The 24,865-nt window shown below is 46.4% G+C and overlaps 1 protein-coding gene across 4 annotated transcripts; it reads left to right on the forward strand.

Annotated features, from left to right (window-relative positions):
• The first annotated feature begins 43 nt into the window (after positions 1-43).
• Positions 44-23,850, forward strand: LOC120755927 (hexokinase HKDC1). Of its 4 annotated transcripts, none has more exons than XM_040071544.1 (19): positions 44-159; positions 4,801-4,999; positions 8,428-8,590; positions 10,994-11,142; positions 11,217-11,336; positions 12,134-12,229; positions 13,456-13,555; positions 14,199-14,382; positions 14,691-14,846; positions 15,580-15,813; positions 16,264-16,568; positions 16,847-16,995; positions 17,085-17,204; positions 19,278-19,373; positions 19,465-19,564; positions 20,139-20,322; positions 21,079-21,234; positions 21,881-22,114; positions 22,719-23,850. In XM_040071544.1, the coding sequence occupies exons 2-19, from the start codon at positions 4,937-4,939 to the stop codon at positions 22,861-22,863; spliced, it is 2,754 nt and encodes a 917-aa protein (XP_039927478.1). In that variant the 5' UTR covers positions 44-159; positions 4,801-4,936; the 3' UTR covers positions 22,864-23,850. The 4 variants fall into 4 exon arrangements, with proteins under 4 accessions (XP_039927478.1, XP_039927476.1, XP_039927475.1 ...); XM_040071542.1 differs by lacking the exon at positions 44-159 and adding an exon at positions 4,554-4,658; XM_040071541.1 differs by lacking the exon at positions 44-159 and adding an exon at positions 4,601-4,680.
• The last annotated feature ends 1,015 nt before the right edge of the window (positions 23,851-24,865 follow it).

Raw genomic sequence — 24,865 nt, forward strand, 5'->3', positions numbered from 1 at the left:
AAACAAGTCATGAACTGCCTGGAACAAAATTGGCTGAGAATGGTGATAGTCCTATCATGTGCCTCTAACCATTGTGTCCTGTGAAAACATGGAAGGAGGCGAAAAGCATTTGTGATAATATGTCAGGAGGGATGGAATTCTGGCCACGAGAATTTTTGAGTGAGTTTCAGTTCTGTAATCTGATGGTTAATTATGATGCTGTGCGATTTGGTTTTCACGTGAGCAGCTTTAAGGTGTGCTTTTGAGCTCCCAGTGTGGGTAGTGGAGAGGAAAGAATCAGATGCTGAAACTGCTGTGTATTTACAGAAATGGATTTCAGCACTTGTACACGTTGCTGGGCTGCCTGGGGAGCATAAGGCTACACTGGTCATGTATCTGGGGTTGGCTGTGTACAAGTGCACAGGTCCTGCTCGTGTTAATGTTGTGAAACCTTGAAGATCCAGGTTGAGTTTCCCTGTCAGATACCTGACTTTCTTAAGTGATCAGCTCTGCTTCTCTGCAGGCTGAGAGTTTGCTCTGAATCCCCTTTTCTTTCTCTTAGTAACAGTCCTTTATGCTGCTGTTCAGAAAGAAGTCTGCAGCAGTTTGAAAAATGTTTTTACAGCTGTTTTCAGTGTAGTTAGTGTACTCTTTCCTCATTGTTTACAAAAAGGCAAGCAGTGTGTAAATGTACCTAGTCCACGTGATCTCCTGCTGGTTTCAGTACGGTGCTGGTGGGAAGAGAAAGTTTTAGGTCCTTCCCCTGCAAAGCCACGTCTTTTCTTCCTCCCCCAAGGAAAGCCAAGCAGCTCTATGTGTGTGGCAGTGGCCGTGTGAGCGTTGTGGGTTTTCTGCTTTGCTTTCCCAGAGCCCTGCTGAACAACACCACCGCTTGCACAGAGTGCAGGCTTGCATTAACCCTTACAAATGTGGCGCATTTGCTGCTATCACACAGCTTGTGTGATGGAGTGGCGTCAGTTGCCTCCTTGTTCCTTGGCACTCACTGGAAGGGAAGAGGTGGCTGCTCAAGCCTGCAGGCGTGTTTTGACCGTGTGCATTGTCCCACTTGCCCCTGGGACTGCCCTTCCCCCAGATGCAGGGTGGATCTGCAGACCGCTGTTTGAAACCGCCTTGGTTGTCCACCATGGACAACTCTTGTTTTCTGTGCCCGGTGTGCGTGAGGTTGTCTTGAGGAAGGCCCCCACTGATATTGTGCTTTGCTTCTGTTAGGTTGAATTTATCCTTTAATCATACAGTAAGCTAGTAAGTAAGTACAGTAAGAGTACTAGTGTGTATTTTTGAGCAAGGAAAGAGTGTCTGGGACTTCAGGACGTAAGCCTTGTGTTTCAGCACCAAGCCTTGCAATAAAGAAGCTAAATGACTATAAGCATTCTATTTTGCGTTTTGCTGAGATTAGCACTTTGCTTAACTCGCTGCTTGTTTCCATAGTGACTCCATAGTAACTGTTTTAGAAGCTCTCAAGTTTATTCAAGCGTTTCCAGGCTGACTTTATGAAAGTTTTCTTTTCTTCTGAGCTAATGGTGTGGCTGTCATTGACTCCCATTAGAATGGCTGCCAGATTGGTCCCATGTGGTACAATCAGGATTGCTGTGGTGCAGGGTTACCCCAAGTACCCATTTTTAACCTGCCTCGTGGGGCTGTGCTGAAGCTTTATTTTTAAGCAACAACAATGCTGTTCTCTTGATCTGGGAATCCCATTTGCAAAACTGCTTGAGGTGTTCAGATTTCCAGATTAATTTCAGGCATTGAAATTAGAAATGTTTAGAAGTTTATTCATTAATTGTTTATTTTATTGTCCTTCAAATGTAAAACACTGATTGTAACAGCACTGCTTGGTAAAATCCTTCTGTCTTTTAAGCCCTCTATGCTCTGTTCTGTCTGTGCTGTTTCCATCTCTTCTGATTTTTCTTGTCAGTCCCCTCAGGTGTTCTGCCTTCCTTTATATCCTGATGTTGCACTAGGAGTGGCATATGCAGGAAGAGTGAATATGGGGATCCCTTTCTCTCGTGTGCTTTGATGAATTTGTGGGTATATAATGGGGAATGAAGCTGCTGCCACTGCAGGGAAGGGGTAATGTGTTCTGGGGGCCGGTCTTGGAATCATAAACTGCAAAACAGAAGGTTTTCCCCTGATGACTCGCTAGTAGCCTTGTCCACTGTCTCCTTGTTAAGCTGGGTACAAAATTTAGCTGCCAGCATTGCTGCTGCCTTTGACAGCTCACCACAGATGAGTTTATCTCGCAGTGGAATGCTTATTGATACTGTACCTCTCTCTGGAGATAACAAGGGCATGTTTAGGTGATGCACTCAAGACTTTTTTGTGAGTTTTCCCGTTATAGCTATGAGCTCCTTTTTTCTGCAGGCCTCTGACTGCAAGAGTGTGGGAGGCAGATGAGCACCAGACTCTTCAGGATTCTCCATTGTGCTGTGAGATGGGGTTTGGAGGCAGAGCTGCAGGAGAAGAAACTAGGAAGGGGGGCATTACGATTTTAAAGTCTCGTTGGCCCTTGCAAAGTGGAGAGGGAAGGTTTGTGAATAACTTTTATTGGGTGCAGTTCTAACAAAAGGGAAAAACGGCATCGCCTCAGGCTTCCAAGCTGCCTGCAGTTGGAGCTGATCTGTTCGCTTGGGCCTGGGTTGGTTCCCCTGTCCCGGCCAGGATGTGTCCAAAATGGCTGTAACACTTCTGGGTGTTGAGCCCTTGGTTCCCTGAACTGCTGTCTGTGTGGAAATGAGATAATGTCCCGTCTTTTCTTGCCCAGCCGGAAGCAGGGATGCACCAGGGGTGAGTGAACAAGTTACCCAGTGATTCCGACATGTCAGGTATTTATTTCACAGAGCCTGCTGCCAGTTTAGGAACGTTCAGATCTTTGAGACCCTTTTCCAGTGGCGTCTGTCAGAGAAAGAAAGAAAAGAGGGAATGAAAAATAAATCTACTGCATTACAGACACAATGAGCTCTGGATCAAAGTGGGATGGAGCTTGAAAGGTGATGTTTTCAATTTTGCTGGCCAGAGGGGTTGTGACTCGGATGGCGTGAGTAAACAATGAGGAGAGAGACAGTCCCTTTGGGAGTCAGTGTCTGACTTAATGAGCCAGCAGTTATTAAAAGATGAATAGAGGAGAAGTGAACCGTGCTTTCTGGCTGGTAGTGTGGCTTATTTTCTTCTTTCTTTTCTCTCTTTTCTCTCGAAGATCAAAGGCCTAATTTTAGAACAAGCCCTATTTATGGACTGCTCAGCCACTCTGTCTGCTTTACTCTTGTTCTAGAATAATGGAAAATAAATAGAGCTGGCAAGATCTCCCGCTGTCCAGAGCTCATCCCCAATGCAAGGCAGGGGGAGAAAAAAAGACCTTTTCTAGCAGAGGTTTGTCTCTGCAGAGGGAATTCCCCTCCCTCAGCTCTTGCAATCTTTCCTTGTGATCAGAAGCTGAAAAAATGTGACCTGTGACTGCTCCTGATGTTCAGCAGAGCTAACTCCTGATCCCTGCCTTCTTGACGTGCCATAGCTGACAGGACTGGGCAGAGTCCTCTTTCCAGGACTGGTGCTGAGTACGGAGTTGAGTGTTGTTTTGTGTGCCTGTGGACCATACTCCTGAACGTGCAACCCACCATGATCACACGTTTTTCTTTTTACAATAGCATGAGATTGTTGGGTCTGCTCCAGGCTGTGAACTGATGTAGCCGCACATCCTTTCTACTGACTGGCTGCCTCTGCCCTTCTCTCAATCTCTAGACAGTTTTCTACCACTCAGTAGTTCTTTGTGTTTCCTCACGTTACTTGGCGCTCCCCTCCCCCTTTCCTCTTCTCTCCCTGCTGTTTTTCTAATCTGTCAAAATAATTTTTGTTAACTTGTTCTGCAGAAATTTGGGTGACAATTGTCTGCAGTAACTGTGCTCAGTTCAGCTGAACAGTAACTGGGGGGAAACACTTTGCATGCAGGTGTAGTTTCAGAGTGAGCCTCTAATTACCCCATGAGAATGCTTTTTTTTCCCCCCTTTCTTTGTGTCAGCATTTCACCGAGTTTTCTTGGGATGATGTTTCCATAGTCCCTATCACTTGATACAGTGACAAAGGCTGTGTCAAAATCTGATGGTGTAAGGAAGCTGCTCTTGCTGTAGGCTCTCTGTGCTGCAGTTAAAGGCACCCTTCCAGTGGGGCAGTCTGATACCCACACTGCTGCCTGCCGTGTAAATCTGTCCTCTCCCCGTGTTCTGAGGGTCTTCAGTGCTCTGAAGCTTTGGGTGAAGGGAGAAGAATCAGTCCAAATCCTCTCTGCTGGGAATTGTGCAACAGGCAATCCAGCTGGGGGCAGGGGTCTGTGTGTCTCTGCTCTTCTACACAGCTGAAGCTTAATTGGTACAAAGCTGCAGATAAGGGTGCGCTGTGCAGAACCAGAGTGAAGTTAATTCATGCAGAAGTGCTTGTCTCACGAGTGGGAGAGCTGAGCAGAGGGAAGAAGTCTCCTAGAACGGTTTAACTTTCCAGATTCCCGGCAGCACTCTGCACGGCTGCCGGCAGCAGCGGTGGGAGCCTGTCAGCCCCTGGAATGAAGCGGGGCAGGCTGCGTAGCAACCTGCAGAGAGAAGTGGTAACAATTCCCAAGTGGGGCAGTAACAAAATCGATTTTTCTCCCCTTCAGCTTGGCAGCTCTCCAGGTGCCTGCTCTGGCACAATGAAGTATGTAGCTGGGGAGGGAGGGACTTTGGGTTGATGTGGGGGGGTGTGATACAAAGAGGCAGAAGTTTAATCACTGACCCGATCACACTGGATGGATTTAATTCTGGACTCAATTTCCAGGAACTCCACTATTCCACACTGGGGAAAATGCCTCTGCTGAAGTTTCTCTAGCTCCAGCTTCGCGAATAAAGATCTATCGCTTGGGAGTATTCACGGCAGCTCTGTCACTACTGACTCATCCATCTGCTTCAAGAAAATGTTTGCTGTCCACTTGCTAGCTTTCCATTTCACAAAGCTAAAAGAGGATCAAATAAAAAAGGTAAGATGCAGCATTAGCTGATAGCTATTTTAAGAACTGCATTACCCAGATACGGAGGGGTCTGCAGTGCTTACTGCAGACCAATGAATGGCATTATCCACTAAAACCATCCAGCCAAATGGGGCCGGCAGTGTTCAGACCTTAAACCGCCTGACGAGTGTGAAAATTGTTCTGGTTAGTGGTTTTCCCTGCACGGTTACAAGTGCTCTCCTTCAGTAAGGGAAAGTGCTCAAGCTTTATCTGGCATGGAGTGGTAGAGCCCAGGGGACAGAAAGGACGACTCTTGCTGAGTTGCTTTGCAAGTGTGGCATGAATGATGGGATTTCTCAGTCTGAGTAGGGAAAACCCCTGTGGTCTTTGGTCTGGTTCTGCTGATTGGGAAAGATTTCCAACTAGTATTTGGGTTCCTGTGGCTCCTCTCTGGTTATCCAAAGCTGGCTAATTGCTCTGATGTTTACAGGTGTGACCTTTAATTACAGTTAAAAAAAAAGCTCGAGATGGCTCAGATCTGAAGCTATCAGTACTGGGAGTGAGCTGCCTAATGGTCACTCTTCTCTAATCTTCTTTCATGCCCATGCTGAAATGGGGTTTTGGCTTACGTCCTTCATAAGGCCATTTGAGACCCGTAAGCTTCATTGGTCAGAGGTCCTCTGGTTTGTGGACAGGTCCCCTGCAGGCCCCTCTGTATGCTGGTGTCTTCATTGGGTGCTGACAGGTGGCCGTTACTGCCAGGTCTGTCCTCCGGTTTTCCAGCCAGCAGGAGGTGGGGATGCCTGCTGATGCGTGGTGGGACATCCAAGGTCCTGGTGCATGGATCTCCTTGCCTCACTGAGCTCATCAGCAAAGTGAGCCACTCTGAGTTCTCCTGTCTGTGCCCAAAACATGGAATGGCTTGTTCCAAGGAGGACTTCTTCCATTCATCCTGTTACGGAGAGAGGCATTCCAGGAGAGGTACTGGTAGCTCAACAATCAGATGTTTCTGACCCTTTTATACCTAGGATTTCATGTGACCAGAAAAAGGCCTTGCTGCCCCTCCCCTCTGTGAGGAGCTGACCTCTTATCTAGACAGTACCATTTCTTCTTTCTTTTTACTAAGAAAGACCTTATGGAGCAGTGCTTAGGTGTAGTGGGTTTTGCAGAGAAACATCCAGCTTACAGTTGAGTGAGGACAGTGGAGGTGAGGGAGCAGAGGAGTTCTGGCAAACCCATTAAAAATTGAAGTCTTTCTGCAAGGTGCAAACTAGCCCTTCCTGAAGGCAAGAAACCACATGCTCCTCGGTCTGCTCTTTTAAGTACCCTAGGGGAAGCTGTACAGAATAGGATTGATTTCTCCTTTACTAGAAAGAAGGAATGTCTTCCAACCTCTCCCTCCCCAGGCTTATTTGCTCTGTGGTGGCAAAACCAAGAGCCTGCTTGCCATGAAAACCAGTGCTATTTCCATAAAAGAGGAAGGCACCCTTCCTGTGCCATGAGAGGCGGGCAACCAGTTTGGTTTAGCACAGCCTGGCCATTCCTGTGTTTACAAGTAAATGGTTATGAGAGCAGGGCCTTGCTCTGGTTGTAAATCAGCCTGGAGAGCCAGGAGGCTTTCCTGGGCTCTGCCTTATCTAGTTCTTTGGGGAGGACTGTCTGCTCCCATGGTTGTAGGTAAACAGGGTGGGGAATGCAATGTCTGTGGGCAGCAGAGAGCTAGTGCACGTTCTCTGCAAACAGACATGGTAGTTTTTATCACTCTTGAGGGTTTTTCTTCCCCCACAGGGATTGCTGTCACAGGGTTATTTGATCTCTGTCAGAGTACATGAGTGCTGTATGTCTCCAGTCACTGTATTTTCTGAAAAAAATCAGTATGGGTGCATAGGCGAATATGATGGATCTACACAGTGGTGGGGCCTCAAAAAACCCTTGGAGGAAATCAAAAGATTGCACAAACAAGGGCTACAATGACAAATCTGAATAATGGCCTTTTCAAGGCACAGCTGTATCCAAAGGCAGCTGCTGCTCTAGGACAATTATATGTTGTAGTTTAATACTTTCTCCTGTGTGTGTGTTAACTAAGTGCTGGAGTGACTCTCAGGATCCTGGCTCTTTCGGGTGGGTCATTGCTGACCATCAGTTTAAAGTGGGACTGTGACTAGGTAATTAGTTTGTGCCTCATTAAAATAGGTAGCCAGTCCAAATTGTGGCAGAGACCAATTTATCTACAACCTGCACTGCCCTCTCTTTAAACAATACAACCTTTTAAATCCTGCCATATTGCTGGTGGGACTTGGTTTGTGTCCTTCCAGCCCTCCAGACCTCCCTATGTAAATGGGACTGATGAAATGCTCTGAACAGATAAAGCACCGTAACAACATAGCCCATGGTGCAAGAGCTGAGTGTCTGTAGCAAAGCACTGGCAACTGTCCCACCTCCTCTGGCCCCCTCCTCATGGGGTGGGCAGGGGGATGTGAGCTGGAGTTACCCTTCAGGGGACATCCAGCTATTTGGAGCACACATTTATTATACCTGCATCGTGTTCATGCAGTACCAAAGTCTGGGTCCCCAGTGGAAAATCTTCTGGATGTTGACAGATTCTTTTCTTCCCGCTGGGTTAATCCTTTGTTGTACCCAGCTATGTGGTTTCTAGGCCACACTGCCTACAGCCCTGCAGGTACATGTCAGTCCCAGCAGCCCGTGGTCCATAAGGAAAAAAGCTTTCACTTTGCCCTGATGAAGCTGTTCATAAACGCTGATTAGCTTCTCTGCCAGTTTATCTGAATGAGCTGCTTCACAGTTTTGAATTCTTTTACATTCAACTGGCTTCTATTTCGACATATTCTGTGAGTTTCAGACCTTTAACAAAGGGTATTGATTACACCCAAAAATGCATTTTAGATGTAATCCTAGAATCACAAGAGAATGGGGAGCAGAGCTGGAGTGAGAAAAAGGCTTTGAGTTCCAGCCTGGCATGCCAACGAAGTTAATTATCTGTGGAATGAAGCAGTAGCTGAATAGATGTTTTTGGGTTGTGGCTGTCACGCTTGGGTACTGATGGCACTTTCTGGACCTGCCTCAGAGAGGTCAAATTCTCACCAGCTTGAGATACTTCACCGTTTTTGTTCATTGCATCTATAGCAGGAGAGGATGGTGTGAAAACAGCTTGTCAGGGTCTCAAGCCGATCTCATGGGCTTACGTAGATTGTCAAATTACTGAGCCATCAGAAAAGATGGCCAACTTTTGGGCACTAATTCAGCGAGGCCGCATTAAGCATTTTCAAAATGAAGTCTTTTTAGAAGACTGAATGTTCTGATGATGACCTGGAGCTAGCTTGCGCTGCCAGTCACGAGAACTTAGGTGCTGAGGTCAAAACCAAAACGAGCCATCAGCAGCTGCCGAGCAGCAAGGAGCGTGCCCTCGAGCCTCTGAGTGACGCCTTCCGTCTCTGCAGGTCGACAGGTACCTGTACCAGCTGCGCCTCTCCGACGACGTCCTGCTGGACGTGATGGCTCGCTTCCAGGCCGAGATGGAGAAGGGCCTGGGCAGGGACACCAACCCCACGGCCACGGTGAAAATGCTGCCGTCGTTCGTGCGCTCGCTGCCCGACGGCTCCGGTGAGTGCCGCGCTCCAGCGCAGCGCCGCTGCTTTAGCAAAGGGAGCCGCTGCCCGTGCTCCAGGAGGGCACAGCAGAGGCACGGGGCAGCCAGAGCCTCTGGGTTACTGCTGTCCCACCGAGGAGCGGTGTGTATATGTGTGTGTACGTGGAGCCTGGGGAATGCTGGCAGAGTGGCGTTTTCCTTGCACCAGCTGGGTTTTCACCTAGTGCTGCTTGTTTGAGGAAAGGACCTGGTCAGTGCTCAGGGACAGCCTCTCCCATCTGCTCCTGGTGCAGGCCTTGCTTAGGAGCTGTGGCTGGACATGGCAAGGGCAGCCTCTACAGCTCAGAGCCCGCAGTGCAGTGTGCTGTGGCTGGGGGATGTGTGGCCTGGCCCTCTCGGAGCTATGGGCAGGGCAGGAGGCTGCAGAGAAACCTCTCAAATTGCCGAGCGACAGCAACACGGCATCCTCACAGCTGTGATCCCCAAATTCTGCACTGCCTCTTCTAATTCCCCAAAACGTGATCCTTTCTGCCCTTCCTTGCCTTCCACGTGGGGAAAATCTGCTTCTGGGTGGGATCTATGAGGAAACTGCTCTGCTACTTTAGCTGAGGCTTGAAGAGAGAGAGACAAACTGCATAAGTGTCCTCTGGGAGGATGTGACATGAGATAAGAACTAAAAGCCCAAATTGTTTGGACAAGTATGCACATCCAAAATAAATCCTCAGCTGGCTCCTGGCAGTGCAGCCTGACAGAAAATTGCGTTTTTCCCAGGTTTAACCAAGTTAATTTCTGCAGGATTCTGTGTCTTGCCTAGGTCAGGACTCGGTGTAAACTAGCTGTGCAGAAAACTGAAATGTTAGCTTTTTACCTTATTTCCACACGACTTTATTCCTCCTGAAGGTATTTTCCCTCCAGTTAAATGAGGGATAACAGCCTTAATGGCATAAAGAAGACATTTGAAGGCAAGTCCCTTGAAATGAGACATGTTTGAGAGAAACAATACACAAGCTGCCTGGATGGAAGGGGGCACTCTTCCTTTGCTGCTAGCTTTGTCAAAGAAGTGCTTTCTTAACCCTTTCAATCTCAGTGACAGTCACTAGTCCCGAGGTCTCACGGGTCTGTGACGCTGTCCTGGAACAGCAGGGAGTGAGGCCAGCAGAGTTGGAAGATCACACGTAGTGTCATCAGCGTGGCAAGAGTTGATGTTCCTCAAGGCCAAGGCTGGGCAGGGCTCTCCTGGCCTGCATGGCCTTTCCTAGGTGTTAAAGGCATGCTGAAGCATCAAGCTGGGCTGTAGCTTATTGACACACTGCCTACTCTAAGTATCCCATTGATTTTTCTGGTTTTGCTCTTCTTGAAAAGTCCTTGTTGGTTATTCTGCTTCCAGACACGTTAAAACTTCCAGCAGGTTTAAACAACTCAGACTTGGATGGTTATTGCACATTTGCAATAGCGATTAACTTTCAGATCTTTTTGGTGCCCTCAGTGTTGCTTCCTGAAATGACTCATAGAGAGCATTTTCAGTTTTTAATTGCTCAGGGATTAATGGTCTAACTAATGTCCCAGTTTACTGAGTAGCCCAATCAGCCTTCTCACCTTTGATAGCTGGCCATGGTATTACAGGTAGAATTTCCTGCTTCCTTTCCTTTCAGGATCAGATTTAATAAAATTTAATCACGTGTTTGGACTTTGGAGCAAAGATCATGCAGGGCTAGGCACATACCCCTGTATTTTCCTTTTGGGAAAGTAATTTTCCTGCCTGTTGGATAAGCATTTGGCCAAACTGTCCTTCCATCCGAGGTTTGCTGCTGGAGATCCGTGTGTCTGAGCAAGCCTGAGGAACAAAATGGTACTTTCACAGAAACACCAAAAGACATTTGAAAAGGACTGTGTTGGTTGACTTCGGGTGGCAAATCAGATTTGCCCCACTTGGAATTTGACTGCTGCACTAGAGCTGAGTCTTAACATATGCCTCCAAATCCTGCATCCTCTACTGGATACAGATAATGGTCTCACCTTCTGATTGTCCCATGTTTCAGGTGACAATTTTGCAGCCTCCGTGTGCTCTATTTGTTGGTTTTGCAGTTGCTTTGGGCCTTTCTTGCTGAAAAGCTCATCCTTCTGCAGCTTGAAAACATGCTGCTGCGGAAGGAGCAGGGTTGGCAAACCCAAAGTGCCAAATAAAAATTGAATTAGCTATTACATAGCAAGCTAAAAGGAGAGACCCGAGAGCCGTGCTTAGGCTTTCCAGCTCTCAGTCTTTGCGGTGCTCCCGGGCCCATAGGATGAGGATGTGCCACGACGGGGCAGGAGAGGCTGCGGCTGCAGTGAGGGGGTCCCTGGGCTGTGGCCATCAGCACGGCACCCAGCCACGCTTCGTGGCCACCCCCAGTGATGGTTGCCCGCTTGCGTTGCAGAGAAGGGCGACTTCCTCGCTGTCGACCTGGGGGGCTCCCACTTTCGTGCCCACCAGGTGAAGGTGTTTGCTGACGGGAAGCAGAGCAGCCGGCTGGAGAGCAAGTCCTACCCCACACCCAAGGAGGTCACACAGGGGAACGGAGCTGAGGTAGGGCGCCGCTGCCGCGCCGCTGCTGCGCCTGCCTGCAGGACGCAGCACAGCTGTCCTCTCCTTTTGTGCAGCTCTTCGATTACATTGCTGACTGTCTGTCAGACTTCATGGAGACCAAAAACCTGAAGCATAAGAAGTTCCCTCTTGGCTTTACGTTTTCTTTTCCATGCAAGCAGACCAAATTGGAAGAGGTAAGATGCGTAAGGAAATACTCTTGTCGAGTTGAGCTCCTTGCAGAATCTGGAGGAGCTATTGAATGTGGGTGTTACTCTGTGGCTTTTATGTGGGGTAATATTTACATAGCTCTCTGAAGAATGCATGGATGACTTTTAGCATTTAACCAGACTTGACTACCATTCAGCTGTTCACGTCTCATCTCAAGGCAGCATGATCTTCAAGCTAAAGCAATTCTGCTGCTTTATCAGTACCCAATTCTGCAGGAGCCATGTGCCCCTGTACTAACACTGTTAGAAATAGACAGGTACTTTTGTGTCTTGAAGCATCTTTATTTTTTTAATCGCTCCCAGTGACTTTTTTATTTTCAGCTGATTCTGAGTAGGAAATGCCTGTAGCTGAGCTGCTTGAGACAGCTCTTGGGGAAACAAAGGGCTGGTTGCAGTTATTTTGTGTTTTCTCTTATTGGTAGCCTCTCTTATTTCTAGGGGTCTGTGCTTTGGGTTCCAGTCCTGCAAATTCTTTTTTGCTTAATGTTAGTAGACTGTGATCAGCACAGGAAAGCCACATGTGCTTTAAATAAAGCATGGGGAGAAACATTTACAGAACTGGGGCTTTATGACTGTACCCTTTGGGTAGCGTTGGTACTGCCAGGCACTCCAAGGTAAGATGTTCTGCTCCGACTTACTTGGGCTCAGTTTTAATGTATGGAGAGACATAGTGGACTTCTCCACAACCCTTTAGTCTTGACTGGCTCTGCGATTTGTGTGCCAAACTTTGTGTGCTTTTGGGTCACTGCGCTGGTGCTTTTCAGGGGCTTCTTCTTGCGTGGACAAAACACTTCAGGGTCCGAGGAGTTCAGGACACAGATGTGGTCGGCTCTCTGCGCAAGGCCCTCCAGAAGCATAAGGCAAGTTTTGTACCTGCAGGAGCTGAACCCGAGCGGCCTCAGAACGTCCTCCTGGGAGATAATCAGCTCTTGGGGTGTGGGTTCTTTTGAGAGCCGACAGATAGCCTTCAGGGATGGTCAGCAGCAAGTGCCCAGCGTGCCTGTACATCTGGTAGATCTGAAACCCTCTCACAGCTGTAACTCAGACTGCCCCAGCAGCAGCAAGAGCAGCTGCACACTGATAACTCAGGCTGGCCGTGGCAGCTCGACACTGTGGCCCCACTGTCTCAGCCCAAGGGAATCTCTTGGGAAAGTGCTGGGTGAGATATAAAACAGTAATTTCACACAGGGTGTTTTACAGTCTGGCTTAGAAACTGCCATCCCTGGTGAGTAACCCCACCAAGGGCTTGTCTGTCCACTTCAGTCCGTAGGATGGAGTCATTGATTGCAATTTTTAAAGTCAGCAGTAAAACGTGATTAAATCTGCCCTTGAGCTAGCATATGGCCTTTGAATAACACTGTGTTTTAATATCTTGGAAAGCCTTGCTTTTCTTGTTTGGTGCCACTGGTACCACCAGCTAAGAAATACAAGGCATCTTCCATATATCGATGACTTCGTAGGAAAGAGGAAATTCTGTTTACTTACGTGGTAATAATCCAACCTTGATTTTGGTTCACTTATTTTTCTGCACCAGTCTTGTAGTTATTAGTAACAAAGGATCTGAAATTTCCGGGGTCAATTGCAGCCTCCTCCCAGAATTGGCATCTGAATTACAGCAATCCTTTGATAAGTGTGAAAGGAAAACTGCACAGCCTTGGTGGAAGGACTTTCTCCTTGGGTGTGGTATTGCTGCACAGCCGTAACTGCGTTTGTGTGTGTTTCCTGTCCCATTTGGTGGGCTCTGCTCAGGTGGTAGGATGTTATCCTTTTCACACAGCCTGTAAGCACAGTATCACAACATTCACACCAATACCATGTCTCTTTTCTGGCAAATAAGGTGGCATTGGGGAAAAACAAATCCTTCAAGCAAGGAGACTGGTGAAACACTTGAGAATTCAGAGATATCTGTGACCTTGCAGGGTTGTGGGAAGAGTGTTGTAAAAGGAAGTAGTGTCGTTCAACCGAGTGTTCCTGAATGAGGCCTTCGAAGGGCAGCCCAGGGAGTATGTCTGCGTGCCGGTGCTTTATCACACAGGAGGCTTTCTGAGCTTTTTTCCCTGTTAATCACTTGTCTTTCTGCTATTAGGACATAGATGTTGATGTTTTGGCACTGGTCAATGACACAGTGGGAACCATGATGACTTGTGGATATGATGACCAGCGCTGTGAAGTTGGACTCATAATTGGTAATTTTTCCTGTTCACCAAGAAGGGTTTGTTTTGTTTTTTTTTTTTTTTCCTCTCATTTGTTGAATTACTACAAATCTGGAGTAGTAGGAGGAAGTTTTACAATACAGGAAAGAGCAGAAAGAAAATGGAAAAAACAATGGTTGGATTTTCAAGCCTGGCTGCCTTCTGTAAAGCAGCTGTTTTTATGCTGATCACATTGCCATCAAATACCATAGTCCCCATTTTGTCTGGGCTCAGTTGTGACCAGCATACTAAACTTTTCTGCTGACTGTATAGAAAATTACTGTGTCTGACCAGAGAAAGCTGAATTCCCCTCACGTCTGGTAGTTAGTACCAGCTATGCTTTCCACAGTTTCTCCATTTCATGCACCATGTTGCCTTTTATTAGACACACAGAAATACATTTGAAGAAGAAAAAAACGTTTTTAAACAAGTCAAGCCTTAGAATAATTTCAGGTTTTTTTCATTCACTGTGAAATGATGATTTCACAGGTGCAGGTGGCCTATTATTAGCATCCTGTGCCACAGGGTTACGTATTTGTATTTCCTTCCAAAGACAAGATACTAACTTCTTCCCAAACACGTGGCCTTAAACAAAAAGCACACATGGAACAAACTGTAGTTTCTCCAATACCCACAGGGACTGGCACCAACGCGTGCTACATGGAGGAGATGAGGCACATCAGCCTGGTGGAAGGGGATGAAGGGAGGATGTGCATTAACACAGAGTGGGGCGCCTTCGGAGACGATGGTGCTTTGGATGACCTCCGCACAGAGTTTGATCGGGAGCTGGATCTGGGATCTCTCAATCCTGGAAAACAACTGTAAGTGATTCTCTGACTGACCTGCAGTCCGAGTTCTCAGAGTGCTTTTCCAATGTTTGCCAAGAGCCCCTTTGGAGCAGGAACTGTGTTAAGTGACCCTGAGATGACTTGATGCTGGTTCTGTCTAACCCAGACCTTTCCCTTGTGGGAAGGGTGAGTACCTTTCACACCTCCCTGCTTCAGGCCAAGGGGTTGCTGCTGCACTTGCTCATGTGCTGTTAAAAGCGAGTGGTGGCTCTGGTGATGCTGTGGAGGGCTAAAGAGAGGAGCTGGTGAACAGCTGAAAGCCTTCCTGTGCTCCGTTCCAGGTTTGAGAAGATGATCAGCAGCCTGTATTTGGGGGAACTTGTACGACTCATTCTCCTAAAAATGACAAAGGAAGGTCTGCTCTTCAATGGGAAAGTATCAACAGCTCTGCTTACTAAGGGCAAGATTGAAATGAAACACGTGTCTGCAATGGAAAAGTAAGAACTTGTAATACGCTCTTTGAGAGTAGCCACACTCAAAGTTAGTCTTTCACAAGCACAGCAATAATGAAAGCATAGTTAAAATTTGTGAGTTCTGGGAACAGTCCTGAACTCTTCAACCTGATTTTGCTTTTGCCGAGGAGAAAAGTTGAACTTTCTGGAAGCAGGAATTGGTGTAAGATAATTTTAGCGAAGTACCACAGTAGTTAAGTGTAGTGGATAAACATCCCAGATGCAGGTTGTTTGAACAACCTCTCTGGAGACCTGAGTGTGTGGGATGATTGCTGCAGTTTTCAGCCTCTCTGATGTGGGAATACTGGGGCTGTGGAGATGTAGTACAGATTATGGATCAGCAAATGGATGACCACATGGAAAACTTGGATTCTGATTTGAAGAGGAATCCTGGTCCTCGTTGTCACTCCAGGAATTGTTTTCTTTGTCGTATTGAGTGAAGCTGTATATCCATTCTTGTGCTCTCCTTCTTTGGACTGTTTTAACCTGTTCTCTTCCTGACTAGCTGATTAGTCTCATCAAATGCTGAACCCCAGGAAGCAGCCTCTCTCCCCTGGATACTTCTGGGAATGCTGTGGGAAACATTACTGGCTTGTGGGAACCAGTTATGATGCTGTCTGATAGGTTGTGTCGTGGTCTCCTCTCATTTCTTTTTGAGCCAAGGTGCTGATTTATATGGTTTTGCATTTGGTGACATATTCTTTTGTTTTGGGGTTAGGTACAAGGAAGGTCTGAGCAACACAAAGGAGATCCTTACAGACCTGAACCTGTTTCCCTCTGAGGAGGACTGTGTTGCTGTTCAGCACGTCTGCACCATCGTTTCCTTCCGCTCGGCCAACCTCTGTGCCGCCGCCTTGGCAGCCATCCTGACCCGGCTCAGGGAGAATAAAAAGCAGCTGCGGATGCGAACCACTGTTGGGATTGATGGGGGACTCTATAAAACCCACCCCAAGTGAGTAACTAAAGGGGATTTGATAATTGCTGGCCGCATGTTGCTGTTATTAAGAGCCTCCATCTGCATGTGTGCCTGGCTTTTCAGAGAGCTGCCGGTTTTACCTCAGCTTTGGGGCGAGATCTAACTGACTTAGTTATTGCAAAGGTGTCCCAGAAGCTTTAGAATTTGGATTGGGAAAAACATGACACCTGGAATAATGGTGTCAGAGGAAATGCAGTTGATTTCTCAAGTGACTCCTGGGCCTCTTGGACACTTGCAGTCCACCGTGGGTTTTTTCTTTTCTTTCTTTCTCTACTCCCTCCCTGTTCTTCAACCTGTCCTTTCCAAACTGGAAACTTTCTCCAACTAATCCCCCAAACTGGTTGGAGGCCTGATCGCAGACAGAGATGAATCCAACCGTGCCCGAAAGGCCCGTGAGAGCCTAAAGAAACTCTCTGTCCCTGCCAGATACGCCAAGCGCCTGCACAAGGCGGTGAGGAGGCTGGTGCCCACGTGCGACGTGCGGTTCCTGCTGTCGGAGAGCGGCAGCGGCAGGGGCGCGGCCGTGGTGACGGCGGTGGCGCAGCGCCTGGCCGCCCAGCGCCGCCGCGTCGACGCCGCGCTCGCGCCCCTCCTGCTGCCCCCGGCCGTCCTCCAGGAGGTGAAGGGCAGGATGCGGGCTGAGCTGGAATACGGGCTGAAGAGAGAGACGCAAGGCAAAGCCACGGTGAAGATGCTGCCCACGTACGTCTGCGGGATGCCGGATGGAACAGGTGAGGTTCGTTCCTGATCACCTGGAGGCGGTTCAGGAAAGCTGCTCATCCCTTTTTGGTGGGGGGAGGGAATTTGCTAATTAATCCGGCACATGCCAGGGGAATTTATGTTGTCAAACCGGCGCTTCCTGCTATGTTATCTGTTATCTTCAGCCCCATGCTAGTAGACTTGATGGGATAAATGCCACAGGAAACAGCGTGCTGTCATCGGTGCGTCGTTCTGACTGGCAAACGCGCTACCAGAAGTACCAAAATGAAATACCTTTCTTCTCCTTCAGAGAAAGGGAAGTTCCTCGCCCTCGATCTTGGTGGCACAAATTTCAGGGTCCTGCTGGTCAAAATCAAAAGTGGGAGAAGAAGATCAGTGCAAATGTACAACAAAATCTTTGCCATTCCTTTGGAGATCATGCAAGGGACAGGAGAAGAGGTAATCTTAAATGAACATTTAACTGATCCATCCAAGGCCCACTGTGTGGGATTACTTATGAGATTTATATGCTTCTTCTTTCCTTCCAGCTCTTTGACCATATTGTCCAGTGCATAGCAGACTTCCTGGAGTATATGGGGATTAAAGGCGCTCGGCTTCCTCTGGGCTTCACCTTCTCCTTCCCCTGCAGGCAAGCCAGCATTGACAAGGTAAGAACTGCGGCACAGAAAGGTGGCAGCTCTGCATCTGCTTGGTAAATGACATCATTTTGGGTGAGGGTGGCTTGTTGGTTTGGAGAATTTATTACTTTACTTTGCAAATTAGTTGTGTTTCATGAGAAAGTTATCATCCCGTGTTATCCATCTGCCTGTGGGAGGCAGAACTTTCACTTCTTGTCACTGGTAAGTGGTGGACATGACTTGCTTTTGTTCTATAAAGATTAAGCCCTCATGACAGTAAAATGAAGTCCATATTTTTAATAACCCAGGAACCTCCTTACCTTGCCTTAACTCTTCAATGGCAAGAGATAACAAATGGCTCCTTCTGCTCGCTCAGCTACTATCCCAGGTTGTTTTCTAAGCTGTGCTGCACAGCTCTGACTGTGTACGTTCTGCACTACATTAGCTTCTTTTTGTTGAGTGTCAGTGGACAGACCTGAACTTACAGGTTCGGCTTGGGAAGAGCTGGCTTTTTGACAGATATCATATCTTTTATCTTTTCAGATCTTATGTAAGAAAAGATTATTTTTATGAATTTCCAAGAGAGGCAGGGGACATTGTGCTGCTTAGGTCCAGTCAAATATGTAGGATATTGGGGAAATGAAACACTGCTACTTCATTCAATATTTTTATGTCCTGATAGGGTTCACGATAGCTTCTAAGTGTGGAAGCTAGTCCGCTCTATCTCAGTTTTCAACTCACAGTTGAGAGTATAGCAACAGGACTTGGCCTTTTGTGGAGACATGAATTCATGTGCCTTCTGAACCCACAGCGTAGCATTTAGATCCTGACAAATGATTGGGAAGCAAATTCCACACTATTGGTGGCAAACTGAGTGAGACACATCTGTGTCAGGGTCCCATAATATGTTGCTCTGTGTGTTTGGTCTTTTACTGTTGCTAGACCGTGGGGTGTTTCTTAATAGCAGCTTTTTCTCCCAAATGCCTTCTACTCTTTTTTTTTATTTGGACAGAAAGTCCAGAGCCACTTAGGAAGCATAAAGCTAATTACTTCATGTAACCTGGAAATCAACTTCTGTCAGGCCAGGTCTGTTGGGGAGGATGAAGCTAGAAAGCCTTATAAATATGACTGCTTGGATTCTGAGAATGTGAAACCTATAGGTGGGATAGAATTGAAAGCAAGTTTTGATGTCTGACCAGCTGAAGGTTGCCTACAGATAGACCCAGAGGTCAAATGGAATGTTCTGTCTCACCCCCCAATGGTTCATCCCACACCTGTACCCCTCCCCTGAAGCATCAAGTGTCTGTAACCCCATTGGCCAAAGTCCTGTTCCAGCCCACCTTGAGACCCCTTATCAGGGGGCTGCGAGGGTGGCTCGGCCTCTTTGCTCTTTCCCCTCTTCCCCTCTCCCTCTTTGCCTGGCACCCTTATCTGAGGACTTTCCTCTCCTGGAATTTCCTCTCCCTTCCCCCACTCCCTACCTCTCCCTTCCCCCATCTCCTGGACCTTGCCACGAGCTGCAGCCTGGCAGCTCAGAGCAAGGCCTCCCCATCCTTTACAATAAACCTCATCTTCTAAAACCCAACTTCAGAGATCTCTCGTCTACATTCATCCACACAGTCCAGGAGTCTGCAGTGAAGCAATTCCTACACAGGTCATTGTCTGAAAAGAAACAAATTAGTGCTGCCTGGAGTTGTGGGATCATACCAAATGTCCTTCAGTAAATGACCCAAAAACTGACAGTAGATGTTCATTAATGTTTGGTGGGTGTTTAATGATTTACGGCAAAAGCATTTTTTGCAGTCTTTCCCTCACAGGTTATACAATGGCTGATGAGGTTTTCCCAATGAGATTTGGGAGGTACTGACTGCAGTGCCTTGATAAATAGCTGAATAAACTTGGAGCTGCTACCATCAGCAGTAGAGTAACAAAGACACAGCCTGCACTAGACACCCACAGTAACCTGTCCAGGGAAATATGTGATTTGAAAAAAAAAAAGCCAAGAAAAAAAGCATTGGGGTGGGAGGCAAGAAAAAGCTGATGCTTGCAATGTACAGTCTGCTCTTTGTCTTCACTTATGACTTTCCTTCTCTTCTGTTCCAGGGAACACTTGTGGGATGGACAAAAGGATTCAAGGCAACAGACTGTGAGGGGGAAGATGTTGTTGATATGCTAAGAGAGGCCATCAGGAGAAGAAATGTGAGCTGTTTTTTTCTGCTCATTTTGGTGTATTTAATGCACCCTCACTCTTTCTCTGGCATTCCACTACTGACCTTGATTTGTGTTTTAGGAGTTTGACTTGGACATTGTAGCAGTGGTGAATGACACCGTTGGGACCATGATGACTTGTGGATATGAGGATCCAAACTGTGAGATTGGCCTTATTGCAGGTACAGTGATTGTCAAGTGACCACTGTGAGAAGGAAGCACCTACAGAGCTTTGGGATCTGTAAACCAGCACCTTCTATTTGAGTTTCATACAGGGTGTTATTAGTTGCTTGGGGTTTTGGCAGATTTGTGTGTTATTCAGCAGGAAACTTAACAACATCTGTAGCAGATAAGTTCCTGAACCTGTTGGACTTTTGATCATATCTCTGAGGGTGCCTAACAAGAGTGTATGCAGGGTAAAAGAATACAAGCAGATAGAGCACGAATTCCTGTTTTGACAAGTGTATCCATAGTTACTGCATAGCCAGGTCATAGACCAGGGAACAAGCAAGTATTTTTAAAAATCTGAGTGAATTCTTGTTGGGCTTTTTAGATGATTCCCCCAATAGGTTCCTTCAAGTTTTGATCCAGTAATATATCTAAGCACAGAATCATAGAATGGACTGTGTTGGAATGGACCTTGAAATTTGAGATATGGCAAAGAGAACTTTAAGGTGAACACTGTGATCATCTTCCATAAGTTTCTGGTGCTGCATCACTTTTTGAGCTGAAGTCTTGTAATTTCTTTCCTTCTAGGAACGGGCAGCAACGTTTGCTACATGGAGGACATGAAAAACATAGAAACAGTGGACGGGAATGAAGGAAAAATGTGCATTAATACAGAATGGGGAGCATTTGGTGACAATGGCTGCATTGACCACATCAGGACAAAATATGATAGAGAAGTAGATGAAGGCTCACTAAACCCAGGGAAACAGAGGTAAACGTGATGGTCCTGATGCCAAGAGCCTGGTGAAGTCAGTCTTCGAGAGACACTGGCTGCTCTTTAAAATGTGCTTAATGAATGAATAATCAGAAAGGAAATTTTAATATTGCATTTATTTTGTTGCTTGGTAAGTAACCTAGATATCAGAAAAAACTAAAACAAACAAACAGAACCACAAAAACAAACAAACAAACCCAATCCACCAAAAACCCCAAAACAAATGAAAGGAAAAAACCAAAGATGTACATTGTTACCACAGCACTGTTTTCATCTTTTAAGTGTTACCAAACACGGCAGTTTTTAGTATATCCCTGCCAGGTCTAGGCCATGCTTTGTTCCTCCTCTTAGGGTGATTTTTCAAAGGCAAAATACAACTCAAGCAGGGCCCTAAGGTGAACTTGACTGTTCTTTGTTGGGTAAAGACAGTATTGATTAGGTGTGACTCACTGGTGAATGGGGGATGGGGACGAGTTTCACTTCGGCGTGGACTCTGGCTTTAACACTATATCCTGTTTAATATTGCAAGAGTTTTTTGCTACTTCTGTTACCATTTGGCATAGGGAAACATATTGTAATTAATGTCTGCGCTTGAAGTCACTGCAACAGATGATTGAAAAATGGGGTTTAATGGCTATTGCTTTGCAAGCTTGGACTGCTCCTTTTGGAGCTCACAGGGCATGTACTTACCACTCACGTTAAACAGAGCCATCTCTTTAAATGAACATTTTTATTTCTCTTTTGACCCAACAGGTATGAAAAAATGATCAGTGGAATGTACTTAGGTGAAATAGTAAGGCAAATTTTGATTGACTTAACCAAACAAGGGCTGCTGTTCAGAGGACACGTTTCGGAATCACTCAGGAAAAGAGGCATATTTGAAACAAAATTCCTGTCTCAGATTGAGAGGTAAAGTTGTTAGATTTAAATGGTTGAAATCCTTAAAGTCTCCTCGACACCTAGAAAACAGTCTTTTGCAAGGGTGTGGAGCCATTTCCTTCAAGAATTCAATTAAGTCAGTTATAGTTTTCTTCTTTGTGCGTCCCCCACCTCCAGAATAAAAGTTAAAAATGAGAAAATGAGGGAGTTACAGAATTATTTTTCTAATTATAGGAATTATCATTTCCTGTCCACACAACTGGGTTATCTCGGATGCCTTAGCCACCAAGCTAAGTGTTTCTTGTGGGACTTAAAACAGGACTTATTTAAGAGAGTAAGAAGTCAGTGATACGTGAATATGCGCTTACCTATGTATCTGTGCACGACTATAATGGTCTCTAGGCTATTTGAAACTCTTTCTGCTGTGGAAAGCCTTGAAAGGCGTCCGAGCTTTGAGATCTAAAGTAACAGTCAGTGGCTGATGTGGCTCTGCTCCCCCGTGACTTTGGGAGTGACACGAATGGCTGCTGTTATTCCTTCTGGAGATGCAGCCTAACGCAGCAAAGGGCATGGCAGGAGCAACTTTTCAATCTGAATCCAGACAGAGAGCTGCTTTAAAAGCGCTGGAGAGCGTAGGCTGAACTGGTGCCGTTTCCCTTGGCTTCCCCGTGCGCAGTGACCGGCTGGCCCTGCTCCAAGTGCGGCGCATCCTGCAGCAGCTGGGCCTGGACAGCACCTGCGACGACAGCATCATCGTCAAGGAGGTGTGCGGAGTCGTGTCAACGAGGGCTGCCCGCCTCTGTGGGGCAGGGCTGGCTGCTGTTCTGGAGAAGAAGAGGGAGAACCAAGGTGTGGAGTGCTTGCAGATCACAGTTGGGGCGGACGGGACTCTGTACAAGCTCCACCCGCAGTGAGTACCTTGGTCCCGCTTCCCTTTGCTGTTTGCTGTCTGCACTGTACGAGCTGCACCGGCTCGCTGTGAGGTGATGAAAAACCTGGGAGGAGTAAGGATCTAACGCGTTTCCCTGCATCTTGTCATTTCCCTTTCCTAGCCATAGGATCAAAAACTGTAAAGTCAACTCCAGTTACCACTGGGAGGCTTTTTTCTCTGGGATGTTGAGTGAACCTCATGCTTATTTTCCAGGGTTTTGGCCGATTTCTACAATATCTGAGTCTCCCAGATGGAAAACTGTCTTGAGTTTCTGGAGTTGGGTCAGTATTCTGTGAGCAAGGCCTAGAAATTAGATCCATTAGCTTTTGAGTTGGGAGAAGAGAACCTCCTTCATGATCTCTGAAGATGTGGGCAGTGTGTGGAATCGTGCTGAACACAATCCAAGTGGAGAAATAAAAATTAGAATCTGATTGTGTACAGGAATTTGTATCTCTCAGGAACAGGAGAAAAAGCAAAAGAAAGCAGTGGCTGAGGTTATAGTTCCTTGCTTATAGGTGAATACAAAGATCTCAGATCACAAAGCAGCTGCTAAAATGTTCTGTTCTTCTCTCCTTCCCTTTAGTTTTTCCAGGGTCCTGCAGGAAACCGTGAAGGAGCTGGCACCTCAGTGTGATGTGACTTTCATGCTTTCTGAAGATGGAAGTGGGAAGGGAGCTGCCCTCATTACTGCAGTTGCAAAAAGATTGCATAATGTTGGACAGAAGTAGAAATGTGCGGTCAAGACGTTTCAGCACTGCCAGGCGTGTGCAGTAGGGGTTTGCTGAGTGGTGATTCAAGGTAGCTTTGCCAGACACCGGCACAAAGGTACCTTTCTTTGGGGAGCAGCTGGTTTTGACCAGCCAGGATTGTGGATTTTTGTCCTTTGGTAACATGGATTAGGTGTTTCTGCTCCCCACTGGCTTTATGTCTTGGCATACCACAGTCTACTCAGTTCTGTATGTCCTGCCATGCATCTCTAATGCACATGGGAGAGCGAAAACAAAACAAAGTCAACCCAAATGTGTCTTTTTACAACGTCTCAATTAAGCTACTGCACCACAGCTGAGTTTAGCACCAGTTTCTAAGGATTTGTGTGCTTAGTTTTGTCTTGGCTCAAAGAATATTGAGATTCTGATGTTGCATCTTACCTAGTGGACATCTTTGTTCAGTGCTTCACAGGTTTTACAATAAATTTGCAGGTGAAATAAATGAATGGACTTTGGTCAGTGTTGCTTCCCCCCGCTGCTGCGCTGGTTGCAAGTGCAATGCAATACTTCCCTGAGTGCAGGAGATGTGTTTAATAGACAAATGGAAAGGAAAAAACCTGTGATTCCACAGAATATCAGTTTGTGTCAAAATATGTCAGTGCATCTGAGCCACATAAAGCTAAAGCAATGATGAATGGATTCTGACTGTGACTGATTCTTTTGATACTGAAGGAAAGAGAGAATGTTGAAGGAGCTACAGAGTGTGCAGTGTCTGTGTCAGGGCTACACAGAGAGTGTCAAACACGTCACCAAAATAGCTGTGTAGAGGGGAAAAAAATCAACTGAATTTCTGAAAGTCTCCTCTTTGTTTTCCCTCTGTCTTCTTGCATGTTCCTGAGAGAATTGTTTCCATTTTGTGCAAAGGAGTTTATCCGTGGTTTTCATTTTCTATTGCCTGCTGCTCTGCCTGTTTGTAGTCTGTTTGTAAATAAATCTGTGTTGTTGTGAGTCTTTGCTTCTCTGTCCAGTGCATCTTCTGAGCTGTGGGAAGGACATGCAGGTAAGTGGGAGCTTTCTTAAAACCTAAACCTTTCTTTGAATCTAAATCTGTAAGAGTCCTCAGCAGCACTTCAGTGATTGTAAAGTTGGTTTGTGGATAGATCTTGTGGGACCAAATGTCCCTCACCTGATTTACCCAGAACAACCCCAAACAATAGTGTGGTAGAGAGAAGCAGCAAATCTGTGTCCTGCCTGCTCTCTGTTCTCAAGTATTCCTGCATCTCTTGAATCCTCTCTTTGTGGGTATTCGCTTCCTTGTGGGCTGACAGCAGAAAGTGGGACCAAGAAATTGGCTTTAAACCTAGTTAGGTCAAAAAGTGACTGTGGTGCAGGGGGATGAGCAGTTGGGTTTATGTAATAATCTGTAACAAGGCCACCGCTGGATTTAAATTTAGCAATCACAAATTCAAAATTGGAAGCTACAGACTTTCTGTTCTGTAATTTGTTTTTTTTTAACAATGTGTCAGCAGCTCTGTGTCGGAGTTACTGGATGGGTAGAAGATACTTGTAAATAATTTTCACTTCTGAAGGAATTCCTGGTGCTGATCTCACTGTACTGAGCAGTTGGGAAGAGACAAGTTGTGAACTCATACTACATTTAATGTTTTTTTCCTTTCATCAGAAAACTTCGTATTTTACTTTTTCTTTATATTTCAGTATCCACAGAGCTGCAGAAACCAAAGCTTCCTATGTAGTAAGGGCAGTTAACTGGAATGGAAGCTTGCTGCTGATGACAAACAGGTTAAATTTGGGGGGGCAGGGTGTAGAAGAAAAAAAAAAAAAATCAGATATTGAGTCTATGTGGGGCCTTGAATCGCTCTTCTAGGCTGTTTTAGGCCCCAAAGGGAGCAACAGGGATTTCAGCACCTGAAATCTTCTACACTCTGCTTGGTTTTGGGCCTTTCTGGGGGAGATTGGATTTTGCTAATCTGCAAAAGTGCACCTGTGGATGAAGTACATGTGG

Source organism: Hirundo rustica, chromosome 8 (genome assembly GCF_015227805.2).
Source record: "Hirundo rustica isolate bHirRus1 chromosome 8, bHirRus1.pri.v3, whole genome shotgun sequence".
Classification (NCBI taxonomy): Eukaryota; Metazoa; Chordata; class Aves; order Passeriformes; family Hirundinidae; genus Hirundo; species Hirundo rustica.